At 49.4% G+C, this 27,695-nt stretch overlaps 1 protein-coding gene across 6 annotated transcripts in view; it reads right to left on the reverse strand.

Annotated features, from left to right (window-relative positions):
* Positions 1-6,548: 6,548 nt before the first annotated feature.
* The window catches only part of BIN1 (bridging integrator 1), a 158,226-nt gene continuing 137,079 nt past the window's right edge, over positions 6,549-27,695 (reverse strand). For 3 of the 6 annotated variants that reach the window (XM_032805120.2, XM_032805119.2, XM_032805121.2), the window contains 6 exons: positions 26,496-26,519; positions 21,286-21,405; positions 14,373-14,507; positions 13,419-13,529; positions 11,695-11,796; positions 6,549-8,050 (listed from right to left, as the gene is read on the reverse strand). In XM_032805120.2, the coding sequence (XP_032661011.1) occupies positions 7,943-8,050; positions 11,695-11,796; positions 13,419-13,529; positions 14,373-14,507; positions 21,286-21,405; positions 26,496-26,519 (600 nt within the window). In that variant the 3' untranslated portion in view covers positions 6,549-7,942. The remainder of the gene's footprint in view (positions 8,051-11,694; positions 11,797-13,418; positions 13,530-14,372; positions 14,508-21,285; positions 21,406-26,495; positions 26,520-27,695) is intronic. The other 3 variants (XM_032805122.2, XM_032805125.2, XM_032805124.2) reach the window with 2 other exon arrangements.

The following is a 27,695-nucleotide window of genomic DNA, read 5'->3' on the forward strand; positions in this document are numbered from 1 at the left end:
GGCCTTGCTTGTCCTCCTTAGAACGGAGCCTGTCACGCCGGTCAGCAAAGCACTAATTGGCAACGGTTGGCATTTATCAGTTCACGTCAACCTGTGGCCCATCATTTATTTTTAAATGTCCTGCCCCCTCTTTCTACACTCCCACATTCATGCCACTCAAATCAGACACACTTACAGTGGCCGAAGTGGGGCAGCATACCTACGCCTGGTTGGCTGGCATGAATGTGGAGTGGTAACCCACGCTGCGTGGCTGTGGTACCTTCTATCAAAGCACTAGACCGACCTTAGTGGCTTTCACCACACAGCATCCCCATGAAGGATAGGGGGAGGGCAAACACCATTCACCTCGTTTTACAGCTGGGGGAACTGAGTCACAGGGAGAGACTAAGCTGGCCAAAGTCACACTGAATCAGTGGCACCATCAAAAACAGAGCCCCGCCTTCCTTCCCCCCAGCCCAACCCCCCAGCAGTAATCAATACACAGATAAACCTGTCCAGCTGACTCATGTCACACGTGGACTGTAAATTCCACGGGGCACGTCTTTTAATTCTGTGTTTGTACAGCACCGGACACCACCGGGTTCCTGGTCCAGGGCTGGTGCTCTTAGGCCACGCAATCAAACAGGTAATCTTCACCATCAGCAGCATAGCTCCATCTCCTGCCATTGCAGGAGCCTTGGGAACTGGTGGCCCTCAGCCCCTCCTGTTCTCTGCCCGGGGCACACAATGGTTTAGTCTCCTGAGGGCTGTAAGTACTTTAGTCTAATCCATTGGGCTCGATGCAGGGATAGCTGGGGGTGGGAGAGGCGGTCGGTGGCCTGGAAGAAGCGAGAGATCAGACCAGATGAGCAGATAATCCTGTCTGAGCACAGAATCTCTGTCTCGGTGTTTTGCCTCTTTAAGAGCAAAGCTGACCCTGGGTGGTTTGCGCTCTTGAAAAGTGAAATGACTGACACAGGCTGTAGGATGACACAAAACTGTATTTGCTGAACATTGCCAAGAAACAAATGGGACAAAGTCGTCTAGTACATGTCACCGGCAGCGAGAGTCACAGCTCTGAATACAGCAGGAATCGTTCAGGTTTGTATGATAAAAACGAAAATTTTTTAAAAAAAAAATCCCACCCAAAAACCAAACATCGCTCAGGTCACCAGGGTTAAACTCAGAGATTGACTGACCAGATGGACGCGAGGTTGCCAGCACAGCATCAAAGCCGTTCCAAAGGACTCAGAGAAAGAGAAGCTGAATGAAACCAAAGCTTGCATGTGGCAAGCCTGAAATATTGGCCACCTCAGTGAAGCTCAGACTAGGAGACAGGGTTAGCAGCATATGCTAGAAAAACGGGAAAGAATTCTAGCCAGCAGACCAGTTAAAATACAAGCCAGTACAGAATAGCCTGAAAGCTGGAGTTGCCCCATCTCACTGTTTAATAAGACTCCCCCGCTCACCATGGGAATAATTTCATTCTCAGCCATTGGGATGTCCCTGCCCGCTCCCCACCCCCCAGGAGAATACAGACTCAGACCTTTGAAAGGGTCAAATGCTACATTTGAAGGCTCCAAGCCAAAAGTGGCCATTTCCACTGGGCTTCCCCATTGTCAAAAATTTGCCTCCCCACTCTAGAGAATGGGGGCAGGAGGGGAGGTTGGTTACTCAGGAACTATGTTCCACAAGAACTGAAGGGCTGAGGTGTAGTCAACTGCCCCCCTCTCATGTGTGCAATGGCAGGGTTCTCAACAATCTTTGAGGCCTCCCCAACATGCTGTGAGAACTTCCCTCCCCAGACCACAGTAACTGTTTTTCTGCATAGCCAGTAAATTAAAAACCAGAGCCAGTGTTAGCGGGGAGCAAGCCTAGGGCCCCAAGCCACACTAAGCTCCTCAGGCTTTAGCTTCAGCCCCGGGCAGCAGGGCTCAGGCTTCGGCTTTCTGCCCTGGGCCCCCGCGAGTCTAATGCCAGCCTTGCTTTCTGGCTTATTTCGGTGGACCCCCCTAAGCCTGCTTGTGACCCCTCAGGGGACCCCAGATTGAGAACCTCTGCTCTCTGGGATGTGTGGCATGCAGTACAAGGAAGGGCCTCCCCCAGCCTGCCCTAATAAGCTTGCTTTGTTTTTCTGGCCTCAGTCCAACCTGATTGCATTGCATCTTGCCCACTACATGAGGAGCGCAGGTGTTTTCTAGCTTCATGCTCCAGGCTGATGGGAAGGTGCAGCCTGCAACACCCCACGCAGTACATCAGAGCCTGGGAGCAACCGGGAAAAACAACACCTCCCCCTGGCTGTCATCTGTCTGCAATTCCCTAGGCCGGAGTAGAGTCAGGGACCCCTCTTCCCATTGGACACGTGTTCAGAGGCAACTGGGTCAGGAAAGCTCAAGCCCAGGGCATTCTCTCTCCATCTGAAACCTCCCCCCAGTTCAGACTCAGAAGAGTTGCTCCTCAAAAGGCATTTAGGCTCCTAACTTCCATTGGAGGAGCTAGGCCTGGTGGCCTTGTGTGGTCACGGACTCCGGGGCCCAGGGAGCACACAATGCTACCATCAGTGGCAGATCCTGCCTTGGCAGCGGTCAGCATTCACTTTGTATGGGTGTAGGGGACAGGACATTCAATCTGAGCCTGCATACCTAGAGCACCCCCTGCAACAGCCCGGGAAATCATAGAGGCCATTCCTGGCTCATGGCAGGCTGGACTGGGCAGCCGATGCAGCTCTGGGCCTTTTGTTAGGTAGCTCTCTGGGATTTTAGCCACGCTGTAGCTACCCCAGTGCACAGACCCCTCCTGCCGAGAGGGTGCAGCCATGTGAACTGTGACTCCTCTGCACTAGGGTTTGTAGCCACCAATGGCGCCACGTCCATGCAAACGCAGCCAAGCCCAAAGGGTCCAACTGAAACTTTCTGCCTCTGCCAGGTGGCATCCCTAGTTCCTCCCCGGCATTGGCTAGGCCATAGCCAGCACTAAACAGTGTGCGACTCTGGCAGCGGGCCCATTGGTGCATGCAGAGGCTCCTCTTAACATGGAAGGCCTTTGCACGGGGGGTAAGTCTATACAACTCTGCTGTGTTTCCAGCTGCACTGCAGGGAACATTGCTGGCTTCCTCCACTCCTGTCCACTCCTTTGCTCCAAGGCCTGGTCACCCCTGGAGGAGCCATTCGTAACACAGAAAGGGAGGGGAAACTTTACATCCAATGGGCCAAATCTGTCCCAGGTGTCGCTCCAGTGATACATGGGGAATGGGTCAATGCTGACTATAGCCAGCAGAACCCAGTCCAGGTAAGTTCTTAAGCAAGTGCCTAAGATTCATTTGAGTGATATGGGACTTAAGCACGTGCTTCATTGCTGAGACTCTGGCACAATTCAGCAAGGAGGTGCCACGCACCTGCCCTTGACCAGCTGAGAGTTGCAGGTGCTCAGGAGCTCTCAGGCTCCCATAGCAATGCGCAAGCGATTGCAGAGGCGGCTGGCAGGCTGCTCAGTGGAGCTCAGTGGCTGCTGGGTTCTGCAGCAAGGACTGGGGTTTGGCAGTGTCTGTTTTGGAAAAAGGAAGAAGCCGCAGTAACCACTCACACCAAGCAGCAGCATGTGGGCCCCAATTCTGCGCATCCTAGAATATCAGGGTTAGAAGAGACCTCAGGAAATAATCTAGTCCAACTCCCTGCTCAAAGCAGGACTAATCCCCATACAGATTTTTACCCCAGTTCCCTAAATGGCCCCCTCAAGGAATGAGCTCACACCCTGGGTTTAGCAGGCCAATGCTCAAACCACTGAGCTATCCCTGCAAGGTGCTGAGGCCGAGGCTTCCCTTGATGACAGGAGTGGAGCATGTTATAGATGGCACCCAAGCAGCTTCGAAGCTGGATCATGTGGTACCCAAAATACCCAGGTTAGTGACTCAGGGAAGTGACCACTGGTTTGCAAAGAAAAGAAAGAGAGCTCCAGCGCATTTGATTCCTTAGTGCCAAGCTGAGGAGAGACTCTGACCACACTGCCCTGCGCAAGACACTACAGCAGTTATTATTCTCAAGGACCTTCACAGTGATTCACGTCGCCCATCCTTAGCTCTGAACCGGGAGACCCCTTGCTGAGGCTACCAACACACCAACCTGAAATGATTGACGGATGATCTATGCCTCTCCCACCCCCCTTCCTTACCCTCCTCACTTTCCCCTCAAATTTGAGCCTTTATAATTCAAGTGGATGTTCTGAAACTAAACCCACCCTATAAACTGATACTGCCCAGGACAACAGACACTCAAGCCCTGATCCAAAGCTCCAGTCAATGGCCAGACACCCCTTGACTTCCCCAGGCTTTGGCTTACGCCTTTGGAGAGCTAGGAAAGGAAAGAAAACTCACCACTTACAGCCTGCATAAAAGGCACCGCTCTGAATTGGAAAGCCAGATTGAGTGATGGATGCTTGGTTTCCGCTAGGGAAAACAGCAGGGCAGACTAGCTCAGTGTGCTTGAAGCCCGGGCTGCAGGAGTCCCTCTCTTTGTTAGATGGCCTGCCCAGTGACGAAATGCACAGGGCATTTAGCCAAGGGAAAAGGCAGATAGCAAGTAGGAGCCACAGCTGGTTAGGGCTTGTTGTAGCATCCTACACTCTGAATGCCAGGGAATAAACTCAGATTGCTGACCCTGCTAAGGAGAAAGGAGGAAAAAACAGGAGAATGACACCTTATTTTTTCATCATCAAGTGGCTGTGTGACCGCTGCCCTCTGGGACAAGGCAAGATGGCTACACTCAGGCTGGAGGGGAACACGTAACTGGACCAACTGCGGTTGGAAAGGCAAGAGCTCCCTTCTAACCAAGCTGACAAAACCAGCTGGTGGGAGGAGAGGTGGGGAGAGAAATGCTTTATTGTTGATTCAGTAAAACTCTCCAACAGCAGCTTCACAGACAGTGAAATAGCAGCTTTTCCGGGGCCATCTGATGCATAGTCCCTAAAACGTTCCCATTCTAGCAGCCAGCATGGTCAGGGAATTTATTGGCCCATCTTATACAGGGCTCCATCCTATGCCAGTGTGGACTGTGGGTTCTTACATCTGACAGGCTCAAATCCAGCCATGGCGTATGACAGTTCTCTCTTCAGTAAAATAAACGGAGTGGCACCTGCTTACACCAGGGCTAATTTGGGCCCAGGAGCACAAGGCCTGCCTCCTGCAATATAAGCTGGAGCTTTCTGCACAGGGCAGTTTACAATGCCTGGATCTGATCCTGCAGACCTCATGCCCTCAATACTCTCACTGAGTTTGTGTGTGCGCGAGAAATGCAGGATCCAGGCCTAGCAGGGAGGCATAGTGCCCAGGTGGTACATTCTGTCTGCTCTGAGCAGATTTCTTCAGGAGCAAAGAGCAAGAGAGGGAGAGGCACTTTCCCCTTCAAGCAGCACTGGAACAGAAGTCATCAGAGCTGAACGCTACATCACCTTTTGGGCGAAGGCTCTGCAGGCACAATACAGTACTGGATGGTTGCTTTGTTAGCCTCACACACTGAAAAGGCCTTAGTAGGATTTCTTTTGTAACAACTGTCTGGTTCAAACACAGCAGATGACAAAAAAAAACCATCTACAATAAATTAGAAGTTAGGCCAGTTTCCTAACGTGCTAGTCACTAATAAAACAATTACTTGGGAGACAAACTATAGCTCTGGTACTTGTTATCTTTAAAAAAAAAACCCCAATAGGCCACAGGGTTCTGCATAAAAATAAGCACATTTAAGCCAAGAGCTTGCTGTTAACTAAGTTAACCTGCTTTTTGATAGATTGTTAGGGAAAAAATTTTAGAGGGATATCTATCTCTGTTCTTTGAAGGAGCAACTGGGTTTACAAAGGCATAAAAATAGAGATTTTGAAAGGGCAGCATGCTAGTTAAGATGCTCGAGGCACCTCTGTTTAAAAATGATGGGATAATATTCTACAGCGCTGGCTCACAGCACAGCTGTGCTGTGAGCAGTTACTCTCAAATAGTCTTGTGTTTTTGGAACAGGGGCATGGAAGGGGCAATTCCCCCGCATCTCACACACAATAACAAAATATGGAGAGAATCTGAGGACATGGACCAGATTCTGATCTCAATTACCCTGGTGTGAATCCAGAGTGACTCCATTGGTGTTAGTTACGCTACTGTGTAAATCTGGGGTAACTCCAGTGTTCCTGAATTTACATCAGCGTCACTGAGATCACAAACTGACCATTAACTTTACATACACACACTTTTGACCTGCAAGAAGGTTTTTTTCCCCTGATATTGTACAAGCAGGATCAGAAAGATGGGCTTGTTTTGGAGGTTTAACTGTGCCAGAACATTTTGCATGCTTTGCTAAAGCCAGCTTATGTTAGGTGAGAGTGTTATTTCATACAGTGTCCTAAGTATGGAGGAGGTAGCTACAACTATCCCAACTCTGTCAAGGCAAAAAGGAGGAGGAGTTTGGGCAGGGGGGTGTGACCTTAAAAAACAAAAGATCAGATCTGCTTGACAGCTTGAGCAGCATTTAAAGTACCTCCATGGGACTTTAGGATCTCTGGGGAATCTAATCTATTGACTTTGACACGTGTAAGACCCACTTTGTTTTATTTTAAGCAAGCAGGCTGCAGGGGAGTTTCAAACTCCCAGAACCAAACAGGAGCAAAGAATTGTGGGGAAGGCCAGTGTCAGTATTAGGACTTGGAGTATCGTCCCCACATCGACGATGTGATAGTCACGCGTCTAACTTGTCACAATATAATAAAGTCATGCAGCAATTTTAAATAAGTATTCAAACAGTTCACTGTTCTGACTTCAACTTGTTCACCAGCACAGGATTGGAGGAAGCAGGTCTAACGATACTTCATACGCAGAATTCAAGAAAGGAAAATAAAAATAAGCACACAACCGGAAACACAGAAAGCAGAGTTGTTTTCTCAGTGGCATGTCTCAGATATTCTGTCTCACCCTTTCTTTTCCCCCACCCTCTTCCATAAAACTGCACTTTCTAAACAGCCAGATTTCAAGACCATCCCTGCCTACATGAATCTAAAACTTTATTAACAGGCTTTTTTATTATTATTATTTCACAACTAGTTTAAACAAATCCAAAGTTTCAGATTTTTTCTTTTCTTTTCAATTTGTCAGTTTCCCAATTTTCCCTCAAGAACATTTCCCGGGGTGGCGTGTGCTGCTGCGATTGTCCAGCTCCAAGGTCTGGAGGAATTTTGGACCGAGCCCAGCTGCACACATTTCACTCGATATGCACTCTTCCTGATAACTTTTTGTGGTTGCTTTTAAACGTATAAAATCACAGTTCATGTTACAGCTTCAAAGGAAGAAAACAAAAACACACACACACACAATCATATTTGTGAACACTGTACACTAAATAGGTCTTTTCAACAGCAGAATAGGACGTTTGGCCTATCATAGGTTGTAACATGGGCAGTGCCTGAAACTTAAAGGATACCATGCCAGCAACCTAGATCACAAAACAGCTGAACCCACCCACCCATAAGTATCTTTGCTGACAGGCTCAGAGCATGGGCCAGCTGGGCTCAGATCCTCAAAGGTATTTAGGATCCTAACTTCAATTGATTTCAGTGGCAGTTAGGAGCCTTTGAAGATCTAGCCCTTAGCGCTTTCCTGTTGGTGTATCAGACTGACATCCCCAAAATTCAGCCAAAACAGCATTTACAGGTACCACGCGAAGCCAGTTCTGCATCAGCCTCGGAATTCAAATGCTGCCAAATCAAAATGGGAAAGGGGCATTTGACTTGTCTTATTATGTATATAATTTTAATAACACTTTTGAATTCATTTTACTGCTAAAACCTTGCTCTTTAAAAAGAATCCAACCTTTAAGTTGACACTTTTTTTAGGCTCATGTTCCTTTAAAATTCTCTTTTCTTTTGTTTTTAAAACACCTGCCGGAAAACTTGCTTTCTTCTGGCAAAAAAATCAGCTGGCAGCTCCGGGCTCTCACTGCACCCGCTCTGTGAAATTCTCCGGGAAAACCCCCCGACTTTGATCAAGTTCCTTACGCTGGAGCCAGTCAGCCTCTTTTATGCCCATCAGCCATCCTTCATCCTGGCAGAGAGAGAGATCAGATACCAAGGGCCAGATTATTTTTTTATGCAGTGCAGGTTGGGAGACATCAGAAAGGGAGTGAGTGAAACAGATGCACAAAGTGATGCTCTAAGCTAGCCTTACCGGACTCCAAACAAGACGGGCAAAAGAGCTTCTTTTCATTTTTGCAGTTAAGCCCATCTCCCACTGGAGGCAATGGCAAAGCTCCCAGCCCTGCCTGATTATATGCAAGGCCTGAGTTTGCTCTCATTTATGCCACCTGTCAATCAGAACTCCCACTGAAGTTAGATCAGTGCCAGAGAGATCAGAACCTGGCCCATGGGCAAAGGGGGCAAGTAGACGCCTGGGGCGCAATGGGATCTAGTGTATGTCTTTACATTGAGACGGGGGCGGAGGGGTCCCTTCCTAGATGATGCGCTTTCACTGGACCACAAGTTCTTGGGCTTGGTGTAGGAATTGTTGCATGGAATTCCCTGGCCCATGCCATGTAGAAGCTCAGACTGGATGGTCCTTGTGGCCTTAAAACATATAAACCAGGAGGAACTGCATAGCCGCCAGCAGAGCCCTGCCGTTGTACTATTCCCGCCCCTGGGTGTTTTGTCCTCTGCCGAGGTCATTCAGCAAGGAGGTTCCCTGAAGACTGGGAGTGTCTCTGGAGTAGGAGAGGTTTCAAGGGAGAAGGCTGCTCAGACATGCAGATGTTCTTGCCTGGTGCAGTTCTCTCTGCTCAGCTCTGTGCTGTCATGAGGAAGCATCCTCTCAGCTAGCAGCATGCAAAGGCTCTGGGGTGGGGGCACCAGCCACGTGCATTGAGACAGCCTATGGGTTCATAGCCTGGCCCCATGGACAGTGCATGCATGGAGGACTGTTTACTACAACAGCTGTACATGTTCTGTGCCCTGCGTCCACCTCTTTGGGTGAGGCATCCACCTCAGCCCTGAGCTCATTTATATGCATCCCGTCAGACTAAGCCAGGGGTGGGAAAAATACGGACCGTGGGCCAGATCCAGCCTGTCTTAACATTTCTGTCCAGCTTCTCTACCTCCCTTGCAATCTCTGGGCCACTAAAAGTCCCATGGTGCAGCAGGGCGCTCAGACAGGCTGCGTGCCCCACGGCACTCCTGGAAGCGGCTGCGGCCAGCTGTTGCTGGCACATGTCTGCATGCCCCGGGCGGCGGGGAGGTGGCTCCACGTGCTGTCCTCACCCCCAGCACTGTCCTCACAGCTCCCATTGGTCAGAAACCAGCCAATTGGAGCTGTGGGGGCAGTGCTTGTAGGCAAAGTCAGCACACAGAGAGCTGCTGCCTCCCTCCCTGCAAGGGGTGCGCAGAAACATGCCAGCACCAGCCAGCCACAGCCGCTTCCAGGTGCGGCGTGGGCCACGGCATGCAAGCAGGCAGCCTGCCTGAGCCCTGCTGTGCTGCCGGCCAGGAGCCGCCAGCAGTAAGCGCCTTCCGGCCTCGCACCCCTTCCCGCGCCCCAACCCCCTGCCCCACGTCAGAACCCCCTCCTGCACCCAAACTTCCTCCCAGATCCTGCACGCTTCCCCTGCCCCAGCCCAGAGCCCCCTCATCCAAACTCCCTCCCAGAACCCACACCCCAACACTCTGCACCAGCCCAGAGCTCCCTCCTGCACACAAACTCCCTCCCTAACCCCGCATCTGACACTTGAGCTGCTGGATTTGAGCATGGAGGCTGCAGGTGGTTATACACAATTAAATACATTAATTGCCTGGTTTTCCAAGCTTTCTCTGCTCACATGCACCAAGCGTGCTCTTTGATAGGCACATTTTATAGGTCCAAGTTTTGCCAGAGATGAGCTGGAGCAGAGGATGCTCTGGAAGCTATTGTTAGTCAGCTGCAACACTCAGAGCATGGCTGGCGGCAGCCTGGACAATTGCAGCACTTTGGCTCTCAGAGCTTCATCCAGCTCAAGTGCACGTATAGGGCAGAGAGAAACTCTGCTCCATAAGCAACCTCTCCTGCCAGCGAAGCAGGAAGGGAATCTCCCTATCACTCTCCATAGGATCAGAGTTTCTATCCTGGAAGCTGCTAGAGGCAGGTAAGTCCGAGCCAGAAGAGGATACCATAGCCAGCAGAAATGCCCCGTTTGAGCTCCTCCCAAGAGTCTCTCACACTGCAGGGAGCAGCTGTAAGTCTCTGAGTGCTTTACAGACAGGTGCATATGCAGCGTTAATTCCATTCTCCCGGCAGGGATGCAACTGCCCATGACAAGCCAATGGCAGAACTGGGACTGGGACTAGAACCCCCCTGTCTTCTGCCTTCTAGTTTGTATGCACCGCACTGCCTGCCTGCCATTAAAAAGGTATTCAAAGGGCCGGCTTTATCCCTGGCTGAATCCAGACCTCCATGGGGGAAATCCAGCCCCACGGTTTTGTTCTAAAGAGCAGGGAATTCTACCTGCTTCAACAGCCACCAGAGCTGCAGGGCAGGGAGGTTAGATCTGTGTTTTCCTAGCAGCTGCCCTCCTCTCCTGTTAACAGAACAACTGCACCTTCCCTAAACTGGAAGTCCTGAATCTCAGCATGGCTAGGAGGATTTCCTCAATGCTTTTATGGAGGGCTCGTAATAAACAAAGTCAGACCCAGCTCATTCACCTCGGGCTTGGAGCTGGGAGAGTCTGAACCACTCCCTAGGAGAGTCAGGCGAGATTATCACAAGGGATTATCACAAGATTCTGCGGCCGAAGGATGACGGTTTGTTCTAGTCCTTAGACTATGCTGCCACCTGCTGAGCAATGACATTAGAGCAATACCAGAACATCCCTGATGGTATAGTTGGCATAGCTACACCGAAGTCAAGGACCTGCTCCATAGCATGTTGCCTCCTTAGGATACGTCTACACTGTCGCTGGAAGGGATTCCCATCCCAGGTAGGATCTCACTCTTCAGGTGTAGCTACGCTGTAGCTAGGAGGAGTGACGCCACATATACACACTCGCTTTGATGGAGTTAGTGCACTAAACTTGGCGGCGTAGCCCTGGGTGCAACACCGTCCGGGCTCCTTGGTTCATACTCAGGTGGCTAGCCCATCCCTCCCCCCATTCCCTCACGACCACACTGATCCATTTAGCGCGCTAGCTCGCCCATGTACATCTATTGAGCTGGGAATGACCCCTCCCAGCTGCAGTGTAGACACGCCCGAAGAGTGAAGCCCTGGAGCTTCCCCTCCCCACTCCACCTGCTGGGAAGATTCCCTGTAAGCAGCGGATCTGTATACCCGGGACTGCAGCCTGCGATTCTCAGCACGCTAGGAGCTGGGATTGGGAGCAGGAAGAAGATAAAGATCAGCCTTGATTTAGCCAAGTAATGACTCCTGCTGGCTGATCAAGGAGCAGCACTGACAGGTGCCCACCTGAGGCCTGATCAGCTGCTCTGCTGGCAGGAGGAAGCCCTAGCTACCTTAGGATGTAGTCACAGGAAAGAGGAGAGGGATAATTTTTTTTGTAGAGGGCCCCCCACCCACACCCCACTTTCCAGGCTGATGTCTCTGCAGGACCCCCCCCAGGGAGAAAACCCACCCTAGGTTCTCCACCCAGCTGCCAGCAACAGACCCCAGCCAATGAGGGGAGGATAAGCGATCAGTTTGACGCCTCCCAGCCTTCTCTCTCCCCCACCCCTTACCTGCTCATCCGGGTTGTCGAACGGAATCACCAGCACCACATCCCCAGCCTTCAGGGGCAGCTCGTCGCTGTCTGTGGCCGCATAGTCATGCATGGCCTGAACCTACGAGAGATGAGGACTCGGATGAGCACCCGCCCAACTCTCCAAAGGTGGGAAGAGGCACACGGAACCTTGCAGAATTTTCAAATCTCTGCGATTCCCATTTCTTCGGGACAGTTTTATCCCAGCCATTTCAGCCCAGATCCTCAAAGTAATTGAGGTGCCCAATCCCCATTGATTTCAAAGGGAGTTAGGCACCATGTCTCTGAGGATTTGGGCCTTTGTCCCTCCCATCTCTGTTTCTCTATCACTTACAGGCAGTCGCTCTGCCTCCCCCAGAAATGAATTGCTCAGACCCAGCTGCTTTGGTGTACATGGGCTTCAGCTTCTAGACCCAGGCTGAGTTCCCTATTTAAGGCAAACGAGTGACTTGGGCCAATGGAGTCATGGCATTGGAGTCCACAATAGCCGTTCTTACCTAGGGTGACCATACGGCCCATTTTGGCTGGGACAGTCCCTTTTTTAAGCCTTGTCCCAGACGTCCTGACTTTTTTGGCAAAAGAGGGCATTTGTCCTGTTTGTTCCTGCTGACTGATCAAATTGGCAAGAACACATGGGATAAATGGCCACTTTTGTCAAAAGAGTGGAGTGCTGTGGGGAGGAACATGTGGGGGGGGGAGATGCCAGGCTTGTGTGTGGGAGAGGCTGGCTTGGAAGGTGAGGGAGGGTTTCAGTACATGGGGCACGGGCGGGGTTCCAGCAACCAGCAACAGTCTTGAGCAGGGGCCGGGGGAGGCGGCAGGGCAAGGTTCCAGTGATGCGGTCAGCAGGGCTCGAGTGACCAGCGACAGCCTCCTGTGGGAGCCCTGCAGGGTTTGAGTGACCAGTGACCGTCTAGGGGGAGCGCCTTGGGCGAGCAGCTGAGGCCAGCCCCATGAGGGTTGGGGAGGCTTTGGGCATTTTCCTTTTGGGAAACATGGTCACCCTAATCTTACCTCCAAAGGGCACAGATCCCCTTTAGAGAGAGACTGAGTTTCTGGCACCCGCCTTAGCCCAGGGAACAGAAAATGCCTGCAGGTCAGAAGTCACCCCGCAGTTTGGGGCAGATCCCAGCACCATCAAACACGGGAGCGGCTGCGATCTGGGACCCTATTTCACTGCTCACTCTTATCATGCCTCTTTATGGGATCATCTCCAAACCCCCAGATCTGACTGACCCTAGAAATCTGGGGTGTTGGAAACGCAGCTCTGAACTTTCAGGCCTGACTGTGGTTTATCTGCCTGAGTTCTGCCTTTAATGGGACCCTGTCACACTTTTCCAGATGGCAACTGGCACCTGGTCAAGAGGACCAATTGGCGTAGCCAGAGCACTGATTCAACGTCTCTCCCGCTTGCAGGGCTCCATCAGGCTCAGCCTGCAGGGTTTAGAGCTTTCCCTGTCCCCCTACCCCTGGGATGGGGAGAGGTGGACATGACTTCAACCTGCCCCCTGCAGAACAAAAGCCCGGGGGGGACAAACAGGCTAACCCCTGCATGGGCTGCAGTAAACCTGACCCAGTGTCTAAGGGAACCCACATCCCATAGTCCCTGGCAGCCCCATAGCCACTGGTGTCACAACACTTCGTGTAACGCCTCCTGCACGTGGGTTGCAGGGACGGATCAGCCCCCGCCCCGCACGCGCTTACCTTAAACAGGAAGCCTGGGGGCATGTCGGCCCTTTCGGAGGGGGCGCTGCCCTCCTCGGTGCCATTGACGGTGGCTGGGAACGTCTCCACGACGACAGCAGGCAGAGAAGTCTTGGGAGGCGGGGGGGCAGGCAGGAAAGAGAAGGGGAGAAAGGGAACAAAGCCAGACTGAGAAAGGAGCATCCAAACTGCTCCCCCGCCGCAGGGACCCACTAAATCCAGCCACTGCCTGCCCCGGATCCCAAGCGCCTTGATTGGCAGTGCGGTTTCGGCCATGTCAGCTTATAGCCGTGACTGGCGCAAAAGGGAAAGCAGAGAAGGTGGAAGATACTATCGAGGGATCCGGGCTTGTAAGGGACTAGATTATCAGCGACCTTAGGCTGGGCGATGACGGTTGTTTGACTACCTTTTGGGAGACAATATGGACATTTTTGTATTCTCTGGGGAATGTTGTATCTGCGCTGCGATACTGAACATTTAGCGAGCCCCATCATGCTCACAGCAGTGAAATACACACACAGTGATGCCACGCTGCTGGGACATTTACATTTCCTCACGGTACCCCTGTGGAGCAGCCAGTGGCATAACGCTCCTCTTACAGACTGGAAAATGGAGGCAGTGAGGTGACGCGACTTGCTCGAGGTCACAGCAAGAGTTAGAGGTCTGGGGATTCGGGCTTATCACAACTCCTACTGGATTGGCTTTGAGGCATGGGAGGGTTAGGGGACTGAGGGAGAGGAAGGTTCCTCATCTGTTCCCAAAGGCCTTGGCTCGAGCATGCAAGACAAACACAGTGCATGTCTGGCCTGTGAACAGTGACACAATGTGAGCATGCCAGCCACACGGGCAGTTTCCACGCCTGATCATTTCACAGCCCTCTTTCCATCACAGCTGCCCCTGCAAATCAAGAGCGGGGTAAAAGAGGACAGGACCCCACCTTCCCTATGTTCTTACAAGAGCAGATCCTGAGTCAGTTTCCGTTTTAGGTGATTCAGCTCCAGCTGCGGCTTCTGTCCCAGATGCTTCGGCACTAGCATGAGGTGCTTCTGTCCCAGCTGGCTCGGCACTGGCAGGAACGGTTTCTGTTGGCTGCAACACAAGAGGCATCCAGGAAGAGAGTTATTGGGTTGGGGGGGAAGAAAAGAGAGTGTGCATGAAAAAGAGATCACTTTAAAGATTACACTTTCCAAGCAGAGATCGCAGATAGCTAGATGACGGAGATCTACGCTGTCCTCCGCTGCCATCTCCTGGCAATTAGGAAAATGATTCTTGCTCGTATATTTTCCTGACTCTCCATAATCTAGCAAGCCTGTAGTTCCCACTCCATCCAGCCTCAGCTAAAGCTCTGAGTAAAATTAATGGAAGTTTTACCTGAGTACAGAATGAATTAGCTGACTGCATGCAGCCACAGGAAAGGAGACAACCACATGCAGGTACATGCAGCTGACCTGACACTTTCATTTGCTGGGCCAAATACTGTTCTCAGTTACTCCAGTAAAGGCACTCCATTGCAGTCACTGGGGCTACCCCAATTCACCCAGGTGTAACCAAGAGCAAACTCTGATCCATTCTCTGTATAGAACAGGTACAGATCTCTACGGAATTATAATGGAATCGTGGAAGTACATGCGTGGGTTGGCAAGAGGGCTTTGGCTTCTTCTCCTTCCTGGAACCATCAGCTAGTTGTCGAATTACTGTGCTGGGATGGGCTCCCTCTAGCAAATACTGGGAGGAGCATCTCTGGACATCCTCTGGCTAACCTGATAGGGAGAGCTATAAACTAGGTCTTTTGGGGGATGGTGACAAAAACCCAGCCAATGCACATCTAGGCTCAAGCAACGAAAATATGAGAAAGGGGAAAATTTCTGGAGACGGGCCTAAAAATCAGAACTGCATTAAAAAGGCAAAAGGAAAGGCAAACAGGGCAGTCTGCAAAATAGCTTCCAGGCCTGTACACAAATGCAGGGAGTTTGGAGAAGAAGCAGGATGAACTGAGGTCATGGTGTATGAAGAAAATGACTTAACTGGCATTACAGAAAGTTGGTGTGATAACTCCCATGATTGCAGTTCCAGCATTCAGGGATATAGCCTGTTCCTGAGGGAGAGATATGGGAGAGAAAAGGGGTGGTGTTGCACCGTATGTCAGCAACGTATACACTTGCTTCAAGGTCCATGGAGAAGTGAGCAACAGACCTACTGAGAGTCTCTAGGTGACGATAAAAAGGGAAAAGTCAGTAGTGATGTTATGGTAGGGGTCTATTATAGACCACCAAATCAGGAAGAGGAGAAGTGGATGAGTCATTCTATAAGCAAACAACAAGATTAGCTAACACACCTGAGATAGTATTAATGGGGGATTTTAACTTCCTTGATATCTGCTGGAAGACTAATGCAGCAAAGCACAGTATGTCCTGCAAGTTCTGTGTAGGGGACAACTTTCTGATTCAGAAAGTTGAAGAAACAACTAGGAAGTCGTCCATTTTGGATCTGGTGTTCACCAACAGGGATGAATCAGTTATGAACGTGAAGGTGGCTGGGAACTTGGGAGGCAGTGATCATGATCTGATAGAATTCAAGAGCCTAAGGAAAGGAGGACACGAGAACAGCAAAATAAGGACACAGGACTTCAGAAAAGTGGATCTCAAATGACTCAGAGAAATAGCAGGCAAGGTCCCATGGGAAGACTAATTAGGAAGAAAACGAGTCAAAGGGGGCTGGCAGTTCTTAAAAGATGTAACACTAGAAGCTCAACTTCAAGCTATTCCGACACAGAGGAAGGATAAGAAGAGCCACAGAAGGCCAAGGTGGCTGCACAGGGAGCTAAAACCCAAAGGGATACTTACAGGAAATGGAAGGGGGGCATGTCACTAAAGAGTATACATGGGAATAGCATGAGCGTCTAGGGACAAAACCAGGAAAGCCCAGGCAAAGAATGAGTTACAGCAGGCAAGAAATGTTAGAGACAAGGCAGGGTTCTTCAATATGTCAGGGATCATTTGGGTCCACTGCTCAATGGAGAAGGTGAGCTGGTAATGGAAGATGATAGGAAGGCAGAGCTGCTCAATGCCTACTTTGCTTCAGTCTTCTCACAAAAAAAATACTATGTGACCAGATGACCAGCGAACTTACCATAGACAATAAAGGGAATGGATGCATATCAGGATAAGTAATGAACACAGAGATCTTCTGACCATTCTGAATGAACTCAAATCAGCAGGGCCTGATGCTATTCACTCCAGGGTGCTGAAGGAATTAGCTGAAGAAATCTGAGTCACTGGCAATAATATTTGCAAACTTATGGATGACAGGAGAGGTCCTGGAAGACTGGAGAAGGGCTAATATAGTTCCCATCTTTTTAAAAGGGGGGGGGGGGAAGAGCCGGGAAACTATAGACCAGTCAGCCTGGCTTTGATACCTGGGAAGCTACTAGAGCAATGTATAAAAAACATTCAATTGTAAATACCTGGAGGATGAAGAGGTAATCATTAGCTGCCAGCATGGATTTACTAAGAACAAATCATGCCAAGCTAGCCTGATTGCCTTCTTTGACAGGGTAACTGGTTTTCAGATGGGGGAAAATGTGGTGGACATAATATGTATGGACTTCAGCAACGTTTTTGACATAGTCCTACATGACATTCTGGTAAATAAGCTGGCAAAATGTAGGCTTGTTGGAAGTACCATTAGGTGGACACAATTTGTTAAACCACCACAAACAAAGAGTAACTATTAATGGAATGATGTCAGACTGGCAGGTCTCAAGTGAGGTTCTACAGGGATATGTTCTGGGTCCTGGTGTTGGTTAACATCGTTATCAATGACCTGGATTTAGGAATAGAGAGCATATTGATCATATCTGCAGATGACACAAAGCAATGGGGTGTTGCAAACACTTTGGAGGATAGAGGTAAAATTCAAAGGGATTTTGATAAATTGAAGAACTGGGCTATAGACAACAAAATGGAATTCAACAACGATAAATGTGAGGTGCTACACTTAGGGAAGAAAAACCAAATGCACAAATACAGAATGGAGGAGAACAGGCTGGGCAGCAGCACTACTGAGAAGGATCTGGGAGTTGTGCTAGATCACAACCTCAACATAAGTCAGCAATGTGATCCTGTTGCAGAAAAAAAAAAAAAAAAAAAAAAAAAAAAAAAAAAAAGACAAATGCAATTTTAGGTTGCATTAACAGAGGCCTGGCATGCAAATCACAGTAGGCGATAGTACCACTCTACTCGGCGCGGGTTAGGCCACAGCTGGAGTACTGTATTCAATTTTGGTCACCAATGTATAGAAGGGATGTAGAGAAACTGGAAAGGATCCACAGGCGAGCGACAAACATGATCACAGGGATGGAATGCAAACCATAGGGGCAAAGGCTGAAGAAACTGGGTATGTTTAGCTTGGGAAAGAGGAGGAGATTAAGGGGGATATGATAGCGGTCTTCAAATACTTGAAAGGCTGCCATAATAAAGATGGAGAAAAGTTGTTCTCCCTTGCCACAGAGGGCAGGACAAGAGGCAATGGGATCAACCTACCGCATAGCAAATGTAGATTAAATCTCAGGAAAAACCTCCCAGCTGTAAGAACAGTAGGACAAAGGAACAGACTGGCTACAGAAGTCGTGGAAGCTTCTTCACTGGAGGTTTCCAAAAGGAGACTGGACAATCGTCTGTCTTGGATAGTTTAGACACACCAAATACTGCATCCTGGCCGGGGGATAGACTAGATGACCCTTATGGTCCCTTCTAACCTTATGGTTCTGTGATGCTAGGGCTTGGATTGAGGACTATGAGCCAGATGCTCAGCTGGTGTAAATCAATGTCACCACATCAACTTCCATGGAACTTTGTTGATTTCCACAAGCTGAGGATTTGGCCCATCCAGTACAAGATGCAGAAATGGGAATCTTGTTAATCTGCCAGACTGAGTAGGAATGAAAAAAATTGTCAGTGATATGACCCGTGTTACTATTTGGCTTTCAGCTCATCCAATAAATAGAGGCCATCTGCAAATACTTGGCCTGGTTTTAATTCTTATAGGAACTTTCCTAAAGGCAAAATCCGTTAACAGGGAATTTCTAGGGATCAATAGTACTTGGAATGTTTAATTTGTGTGTAACCCTGAAATGATGAGGTGTTTGTGTGTGCGCGTGCATGCAGGTGGTGGTCAGATACAGAATTGGCTTAACTATCCCTAGAATTAGACAGTTTTTCCTAATATCTACCCTAAATCTCCCTTGCTGCAGCTTAAATACAGGGACATGTTATCTGAAGAGGTTATGGAATCTCCATCATTGGAGGTGTTTAAGAACAGGTTGGACAAACACCTGTCAGGGATAGTCTAGGTATACTTGGTCCTGCCTCCTTACCAGGGGTGGGGAGGATGGATGGACTAGATGACCCGTTAAACGTCTTTCTAGCCCTACATTTCTATGCCTCTGATATAGAATGCTCCACTGAATTCTCCATCCCACAGGCACACTGCATAAGGGAAGACCAAATGTTTCATTGCATCAAATGTATCTTTATGGAACACTCAGTTACGCACACAATACCTGGGCCAAAAACAACCAGCCCATCTCCCTGGAAACTGGAGGACCCAATCCTGCAATACTTTGACAGATAGTCCCAGGGGGCCTGATCCTCCTCTCCCTTATAACAATTTACCCCAGCTGAGGATTTGATCCTCATTGATCCTTGATGTGAGAAGAAATGCAGACCCATGTGATCATTCTAGCACAAATATGACTTCTGATGTCTTGCAAGGTTATGGATTTGGGTTTTGTTAGCAATATTCTTGTTATAAGGCTCTGTGCTTCCTGGTGGAGGTGGAAGCACAAGCTCCAATATGCAACATGCCTAGAGAGAAATATTCACCAATTTCTCCCTGCCTTGATGCTGCTTCCCAGGTGTGAATGTTCAGAGAGATTTGGGGGCTGTGAGTTCATACAAAGTATATGCCATTTTGAAACACAACAAGAATGCATGCCCTAAATTGCCTAAAATCTACAGCTGGGTCCAGCTAATCTAGCAACCTCCAGACCTGCACTTTCAGACTATCTATCCCTTAAGAACAGTTACCACCAAGCAACTGGCAGGCAGCTGATCCACACAATCCATGCCACCAGAGGGGGTCACAAGAACCTAGTGAGCCAACGAGACACGATCCTCAGTGCGCAGCGGTGGTTTTCTTAAGGGTCAGACGCCATCATAAAAGAAACTGCCGTGGATTTTAAAGGACTGTTCTATTCCACGAGAGAAACGTGCAGAAAGGGTCCTCAGAACTATGACCAAAACGCTTACGCAGAAAACTGCAGTGGCTAGTTTTAATAACTTCAGTAGATATTTACTATCGGTTATACGCAGCTATACAACAGAGGAGATCTTTTGTGTGTCTATCTGTGTGTACGTACGCATGTTACAATATATACGCACAAATATATTTAGAGATACAGTATATGTATATGAATATATAATAAAGTACATACACACATTTTCTATGTAGATTTACTAAATTCACTAACACACACTCTACATATATATGTAGAATTACACATACTATAGAATGCAGGGGTTTTCCAAAGCAAATTGTAGAACTACTCCAGAATTCTGAATGGCGTAAATTCTCTTAGGCACAGATTCTGCAATGAGCTCTGTGTAGACAGAACCCTGCAGCCATTCGAAGTCCCATTGAAGTCAATGGGGCTTCAGGCAGAGGGGCCCACCCATGTGGGGCTCTTTGTGAGATCAGAACCTTGGCAAAAGTTGTCCTTGTGCAGATCCTCCAGTCTGATGAGGCAGGTTACTGCTCCAGGAATGCCCATCCTATTGGAAAGCTCTTGGTGCAGGAAGTTGCTGGCAGATAAGGCCTACTGTGTTATATGAACATTTGGGATTTATTCCTGTAATGGTGGGGGAAAGGCCTAGAGCTTACAGCTCTGAACTTTGCAGTGCATTCAAATGGGACCTGAATTTCTCCTGTTCTAATCTGCGCCAGTCTGTCAGGACAGCCGTTTCTGACTGGACTGTCATTCTTATTTCCCTTTCCATAGAGCTGAGGACACTGATACTTCACAATGATCTCCTCAAAACACTGTCAAGTCATTAAGGGACAGGCTGTGCCCTGCTGCCCCACGGTGGTGCACTGTGGGGCTGTGTCCTCTCCTGCATCTCTGTCCTCTGTGTAAGTATTATTCCTATTTTACAGATGGTGAGACTGACATGCAAACAGGCTAAATGATCACAGAGCAGTCACTAGCAGAGCCCAGCTGAGAACTAAGGACCCCCTAGCTGCTCCTCTTGAACTTAGAGCACTAGACAAAGCAGCCCCAAATTTAAGGTAGGTCCCTCCAAAATGGCAGGTTCGCGCATGAATCTTTCTACACTGCCTACTGTCACCTCCCATTTCCATTTGACCCCACTGGCTGCAGCTTAAAGGGGGAGCAGACCTAGTGCCTCAACCTCCCCAAATGTTATCTCCCAAAGTGGGGGAGCACCTTGTTCCTTGCAAAGTAAGAGTGGTGAGGCCATATCAGGAGAGTGGTAGCCCTGAACAGGGTTTAAGCATGGAGTGCTGTCATTAGCATCTGTTACAGCTAGCATAACACATGTATTCAGACTGTAAGCTCATTGGGGCAGCGATTGTCTTGTTCTGTGTTTGTGCAGCACCTAGCGTCCTGGCGACCTGGTCCATGACTAGGGCTCCTAGCTGCTACAACAACAACAACCAGAACCCAGACATCTTGCTCTCCACATCCTAGGATACAGCTGCCAGTCTGCAGATCTTAGAACCACTCCCACCTGCCCTCCAGACTCATGTGAGCACTACATTCTGGATAGACTCAGGCTTGGATTCCACTTACTTGTGTTGGCTGGGTCTCTGTGGACTGGCTGGGCCAGTCCACAGCAAATGTGCTATCACTAGGGTTGTCAGCAAGACACGGATCCACGGACTGCATGCTGCTCGAGGAAGTCTTTTCAGGCTGGCAGTTGGGATTGGGGAAGAGAGACGGAGAGAAGAGGAGAAAGATGGCAGTGGATAAAAAGGAGAAGTGCATGGTAAGTAAGGGGGGAAACAGCAGAAAATGAGACATTCACAAAGGCACAGATTGGCAGAGCAGCTATTTGCAATTCAGATGAACTACAAACACTTGAACATATTACGGAAACAGAGCTGCAACTCCACCAGCAAGTCTCATGATCTTTCTGATGCTTGCTGTGTATTCTCAACAACAATGGTGCAGATCCAGACTAACTCCAGTGGTCTTGGACAATGACAACAGAGCAATTCTGGATTTACCCCAGTGTAACTGGGAACAGAATCCAGCCCACAGAACACACCCACGCATACCCATACATGTGGCCAGCGTGGTAAATGTTCCTTTGTGTCTCCAAACCCGAGCGACTGTACTACAGAGACGTGTGTGACTCACTGTCCCTTCAAAGGAAGCAAGGTTTCAGTTTACAGGACGACCAAGAAAACTCTGTGGGGGCAATGCACTTTAGCCCAGCAAGGCGGTATGCATGGGATCATTTATTATAGCTATCATGGAGAAGGAAGCTGAGTGGCTTTTCATCATTTCTTTACAGCAGCAGCTGCTTAGGAAAATTAATCACTGTAATGAAAAGAAACTCCGCATGGTGTTGTGGAGGAGAAAGTGCCTAGTGATTGGAGACTTCATGAGGATCAACACAGCTCAGAAGGCCAAGCATACCCAGTGATGGTTTGGGTGAACAGACTAGCCTCATGCAGTTTGATGCAGTCGGGGTGCTGGCCTTTGGGGAGACAGCTGATAGCTAAATAGACAAGAAAGCAATCAGGGGGAGGGGTTACACTGTGGTAAATGTGAAAAGCAAAATTAGCCCAGATAAGCAAAGAAAACAGGTTCTCTCACTGGGATGAATAGGTGAGGAGGGTGTCTGTCATAATGAACCTTCTCCCAAGAACATATTCTAAGGTTTCCTTAATTGGGAAGTATGAATTCAGTGCCCACGGAAATGGTGGACTTCCAGGAGGAACTAAAGACTGGTAACGGGCGTGTTCTTCCCTTTCCTCAACTCTGCCAATGCACCTCACACCTAACCCTCTACCCCCCGCTCCGCTATTCCAATCCTGGGGCCTTTCACCGCTCTGGGAATATGACCACCTCCTGCTAAGTCCAGCAACAGGCCTTTCTGGAGCAGAAACTGCCAGTTCTGCAAACTTAGTGGCTCTGGAATGAACAAGAACCAACACAGTGAAGACTAACTGGATGCAACATTTGAACTCTGTGCCAACAGGCTTGTTCACCCAACCTTCCTGCACTAGCTAGCCTCTCTCACACCATCCTGCCTTGCTCACTAGAACTTCAGGGGAAAGTGGAGCCCTGTTGTGCTTCGCGTAAACTGGATAGCTGCAAAGTAGGCTGGGTGTGGGTCATGAGCACAGTTCAGCAAACTGGCATTAAACAGTAAGCAACATCAACCTCTTCAGCAGAGGCTCAGAGAGCCTGCCAGGAGGGATAGACCTTCTACCTTGTTATCACTACTGATTTTACCAGTTAATGAAACCATCTAAGTTCAAAACACTCAGTAAACAAGGTCAGGCCTCAGATCTGAGCCCCAGCTGTGTCTATAGGCCTCTCACCCCTCCACTGATGGGCAAGTTTATACCAGTAGTTTCCTCACATCCCTCCCTTCGACTGGCGAGTCCTCCTGAGTGGAGGGAAACAGAATCCTGTGAGAAATCACACACTTTCGCCAGCAGATCTCACCGCAAGAGCAATGCATCCAGCATGTTTTTTCCCCATAATGTCTGCATCAAACCCGTTCTCTGCTGCTCTCATGCCTCGGATCTCCTACACACCACTCAAGTCAATGGACTGGCCAAGTAACCCTCCTGAGGCACTTGGATTTATCTATGAGTCAAGCTTGGATATACACAGTATTCCCACAGTGCAAGCACCACCATTTTTCTTGACCCCAAGAGCAGTCAGCTTCCAGTCTGAAACCTACAAGATCCCATAAGTGTTTTGCTAATAACAGCAGGAGTAATGAAAAAATAATTACCTTGGGCTGACAGTCATTACTTACTGCCAGCCACCCTACTGGTCTAATTTAACATACACTTTATCCCATCAGTTCCTTCCTAATGTTTCCTGCCTACTCCATTCATGGCCTTACAATACCACGGATATTTTGAATACCTGACTTATAACCACCAAGTAGACACTTCCCACCACCGCTCTGACAAACACATGGAATGCTACACAGGTCACTCCCATTTAATTAGATTCACTCCCAGGTTGCTTATTATTTGAATTCAATAGGCTTGTAACAGGGACTGACAGCAACCAACATCCATTTGGCCAAGTGTGTCTTTCTTCGGACAGGTGAAAAGAAACCCATGGGGAGCAATGGATTTCTCAGCCAGCTAATTTGCAGAAACTGTTTAATGAGCGAGGGACGGAATCCAGTTAGTCTCTTGGCTTTCAGCAAAAGGCATTTTGATGTCACCTGACTACGTTTCTACTTTAGGGACTTTCACCATAGCAGCCCAGGGACAGTGCATGCATGTATGGTCAGAGATGGGGGAGGTGCCTTTGCTATACCCAGGTTTGGAAGCTTTGTTATTGAATGGGTTTTCTGCTTTGTTTTATCGATCAGCATCTTCACACACCTCGGGCGCGCGTCCACCAGACTGCTCTCTGGAGCAGCAGAACTGAGCCAGGTCTCCTGACAACCCCCTGAAACGTGACGGCAAGGTTCGACAAAGCTGGTTACTTGCCAGAGGATTCAACGCTGCAGCAGAAAAACCAGGCACCTGCCTTACGGGGGAAGTTAGGGAAGCCTGGCTGGTTCAAACCAGCGTACCTGGCTCTACGCTCCCCTCTCTCATGGTACATCTACACAGCGCACTACTTACAGTGGTGTGTAGAGTACAGACCCTGCACACACCCCAGTATGGTGTCGACAGTGAGGTACTGCTTAGGTGAGTAAACCCACATCTGAACCTTTACGGTATAAGCCCCGCACGGCCCTCTACATGCCCACGCAGTACCTCCTCTGTCTACACAGCTTTTTTCCAGCAGCGTCCTACTGCCACACAGAAAAGCTTCAGCAGCAGGGAGCTGATGGAGCTTTTCCCCGCTGCCTCCCCCCCGCCAGAGCCTTTCACTGCTGTGTGTAGCTACACACCACAGTGTGGACATGGCCTACCTTTCACCGCAGCGTGTAAATACATGCCGCAGCCAGTGTGTAGTGTAGACAAAGTCTCAGACATCCCTCCGCTCTCAATGTATCCGAGTGGGCCAGGGCAAGACAGGGTGTGGCCCGGGTGCCTTATGTTCCAGCGACCCCTGGCTGGTACAGTTGTCCCTAGGCAATTGTTTCTGTCAGCGTACTTCTGAGGTTGCTCTCACTTATGTGGGGTCAAGCTGGCTCCCAGGATAAGGGGAGCAGAAAGGTGGCTTAAAACAACTTTCACTCCCGCTCAGCAAGACTTGAGGATCTGATTCCAGGTGCTTGTCCCAGTGACAGGAACCCAGATCTCTTGAATCTGAAACCTCATGGAAATAGGGTCTCGTGAGATAGTGGGTACATTGCCAACACTGGGAACTCTCTGATGCAAGGAACTCTGCTCATTGTTACTTGTGCATACAACACCTGGCACAATAGGGTTCTGGTCCCTGATTGGGGTTCCCAGGTGTTACTCTGACACTAATAACTTCCTACTCCAGCTAGGCCAGAATAATGTCTTTTTCAAAGTGTTTCAGCCCTTCCTGCTTCCAACAGGAAGCAGAAGACCAAAGGTAGCAACAATGAAAAAAACCATTACTTTATTTCAAAGCTAAAGCTTTTCCAAACTCAAAGCAGATTAGGAGTTTGGGGGGAGGGGGTCACAGTTTGGGCCGATTCTCACTTTATTCAAATTGCTTCTCCCCTGTTACGCCCTGTTTAATAGCAAAAACACAGGTGGGCCAATATATTTCCTTGTGTATAAACAAAGGAGAAGCAGGGTTTCCAACTCCACCTGAGCCTAGTGATTGGAGACCCGCCACTGCCTGGGAGGACACAAAAGGGAAAGAATATACATCGGTTCTTCACTCTGATACCCAAAGATAGCAAAGAAACCACAGCTTCGAGGAAAAAGAGGCACTCGTTCATCTGGGGAAGGAATATTCAGCTGACTCATGCCAGACCATGATGGGAGCATGAGAGCAAACATTTCTCAAAGGGACTGGCTGCACTGCCACGCAGTAGGCAGACATCCGCAACCAGGGCTGTCCACTTTTAAGGCTTGACGTCTTTCCCTGTGAAGACACAGACTTTTTTTTTTTTTTCAAACAAAGACAGACAGACAATGCACAAACAGGAGAAGCAAAGATCAACATCGAGAGCCAGTAAAAAAAAAAAAAAAACACAACATAGGTGAAGCATCCTTCTCAATGTGCGCAGGGCATGCAAAGTGGAGACAGCTCAATAGCCATATAGGAACCTTGGGCCAGATTATCCCCTGGCGTCAGTCATCCCTCTTCCTTTGATTTTACACCAGCAGAGGGGCTGGCCCTTTAACACAAAGGAAGGCAGATTCATTTCTTGAGCAGAAATGAAAAGGTTGCGTTTCTCGATTCGGCATTTCTATTAAGAGTGGTTGACCACGAGCAGCAAAGCCTGGCAGATATCTCAAATTTGCATACAGGAGGGGCAGTTGAGAGGCATGCAGGTTGCACAATGAAAGGGAGAGAGGACAGAAAGGTTTGGAAATCTGGAGAGGAAAGGAAGAAATATGACTGTGCGGCAGGGGTAGGGTTAGCTTCAGGCGATGCTGACTGCAATGCAAAAACACCAAAGGAAAGACAGGAGAGCTAACGGCACAGGGGATAGTGCACTCTGCTAGGAGCGCCAGGTGCAGTGCCAGAACACAGGGCTGCCTTTTTAGGCCGATCCACAGACCAGAAGACGAAAGCAGGTTCGAGGCACAGGAAGCAATTCTAGCATAGCAGGGAGGGAGAAGGAGGACGAAGACGGTGCCAACACGTGCCAAGGTAGACAGTAAGAGTTTACCAAAATGGAATTTGTATAAAATTCTTACCTCCCATAAATCCCAAGGTAAAGACTAAGTGTGTCAAAGAGTAACAAGAAGAAAAACAGGTTTATACTTGATTATTTCTGCCAACGTAAGCAATACAAATATCATTCAGAGTGAGGCAGACGTACACATTCCACTGCACTCGTCTCTACATTGACATTTTTCTTAACAATTGCAAGATGATTGAGACCTGCCTGCCTCACACGTCGGATTTGAGTGCTAGTACATCAGCACTGCAAGCGAAAGTGCAACAGCAGCGGGTGTTGATACATCTGTGCTACCTTTATTCTAGTCCGCATGGGTAACAATAGCAGTGAAGATGCAGTTGCATAGACCCCAGCTTCAGATTAGCACCCTGAGTACATACCCAGAGCCCCCAGCGGGCTTGTACTGGGGTGGCTAGACCATGACAAAATCCACACAGTCCTCGGTTCACTGTTACCCAGGCAAGCTCGATTAAAGCTAGTGCAGATATGCCTACCTGCCACACAGTTCTGTCCTCTGTCACTGGTTTTCAAAAAAAAATTTCTGGCGACCCAGTTGAAGAAAATTGTTGACAACCACAACCAAACGGAGTTGGGGATGAGGGGTTTGGGGTGTGGGAGGGGCTCAGGGCTGGGCCAGAGGGTTGGGGTGCAGGAGGAGGTCAGGGATCTAGGCTAGAGGTGCAGGTTCTGGGCTGGGACTGGGGATGAGGGATTTGGGATGCAGGAACAGGCTCCGGGTTTGGGAGGGCTCTGGGCTGGGGCAGGCGATTGGGGTGTAGGCTTACCTTGGGCAGCTTCCGGTCAGTGGAACAGCGGGGATGCTAAGGCAGGCTTCCTGCCTGTCCTGGCACCGCGGACCACACTGCGCCCCGGAAGCAGCCAGCAGCAGGTCCAGCTCCTAGGCGGAGGCGCACAAGCAGCTCCACGCAGCTCTCGCCCGCAGGCAATGCCCCTCCCAGCTCCCATTAGCCAAGAACCAGCCAATGGGAGTGCAGAGACAGTGCTCGGGGTGGGGGCAGTGCGCGAAGCCCTGTAGTCCCCTGCCCAGGAGCCAGACCTGCTTCCAGGGTGTAGTGCGGTGTCAGAATAGGTAGGGACTAGCCTGCCTTAGCCGGGCAGCATCACCAACAGGACTTTTAACGACCCGGTCGGCGGTGCTGACTGGAGCCACCGCAACCCAGTGCCTCACATTCTGCAACCCAGTACTGGTCCCAAC

Source organism: Chelonoidis abingdonii, chromosome 10 (genome assembly GCF_003597395.2).
Source record: "Chelonoidis abingdonii isolate Lonesome George chromosome 10, CheloAbing_2.0, whole genome shotgun sequence".
Taxonomy (NCBI): domain Eukaryota; kingdom Metazoa; phylum Chordata; order Testudines; family Testudinidae; genus Chelonoidis; species Chelonoidis abingdonii.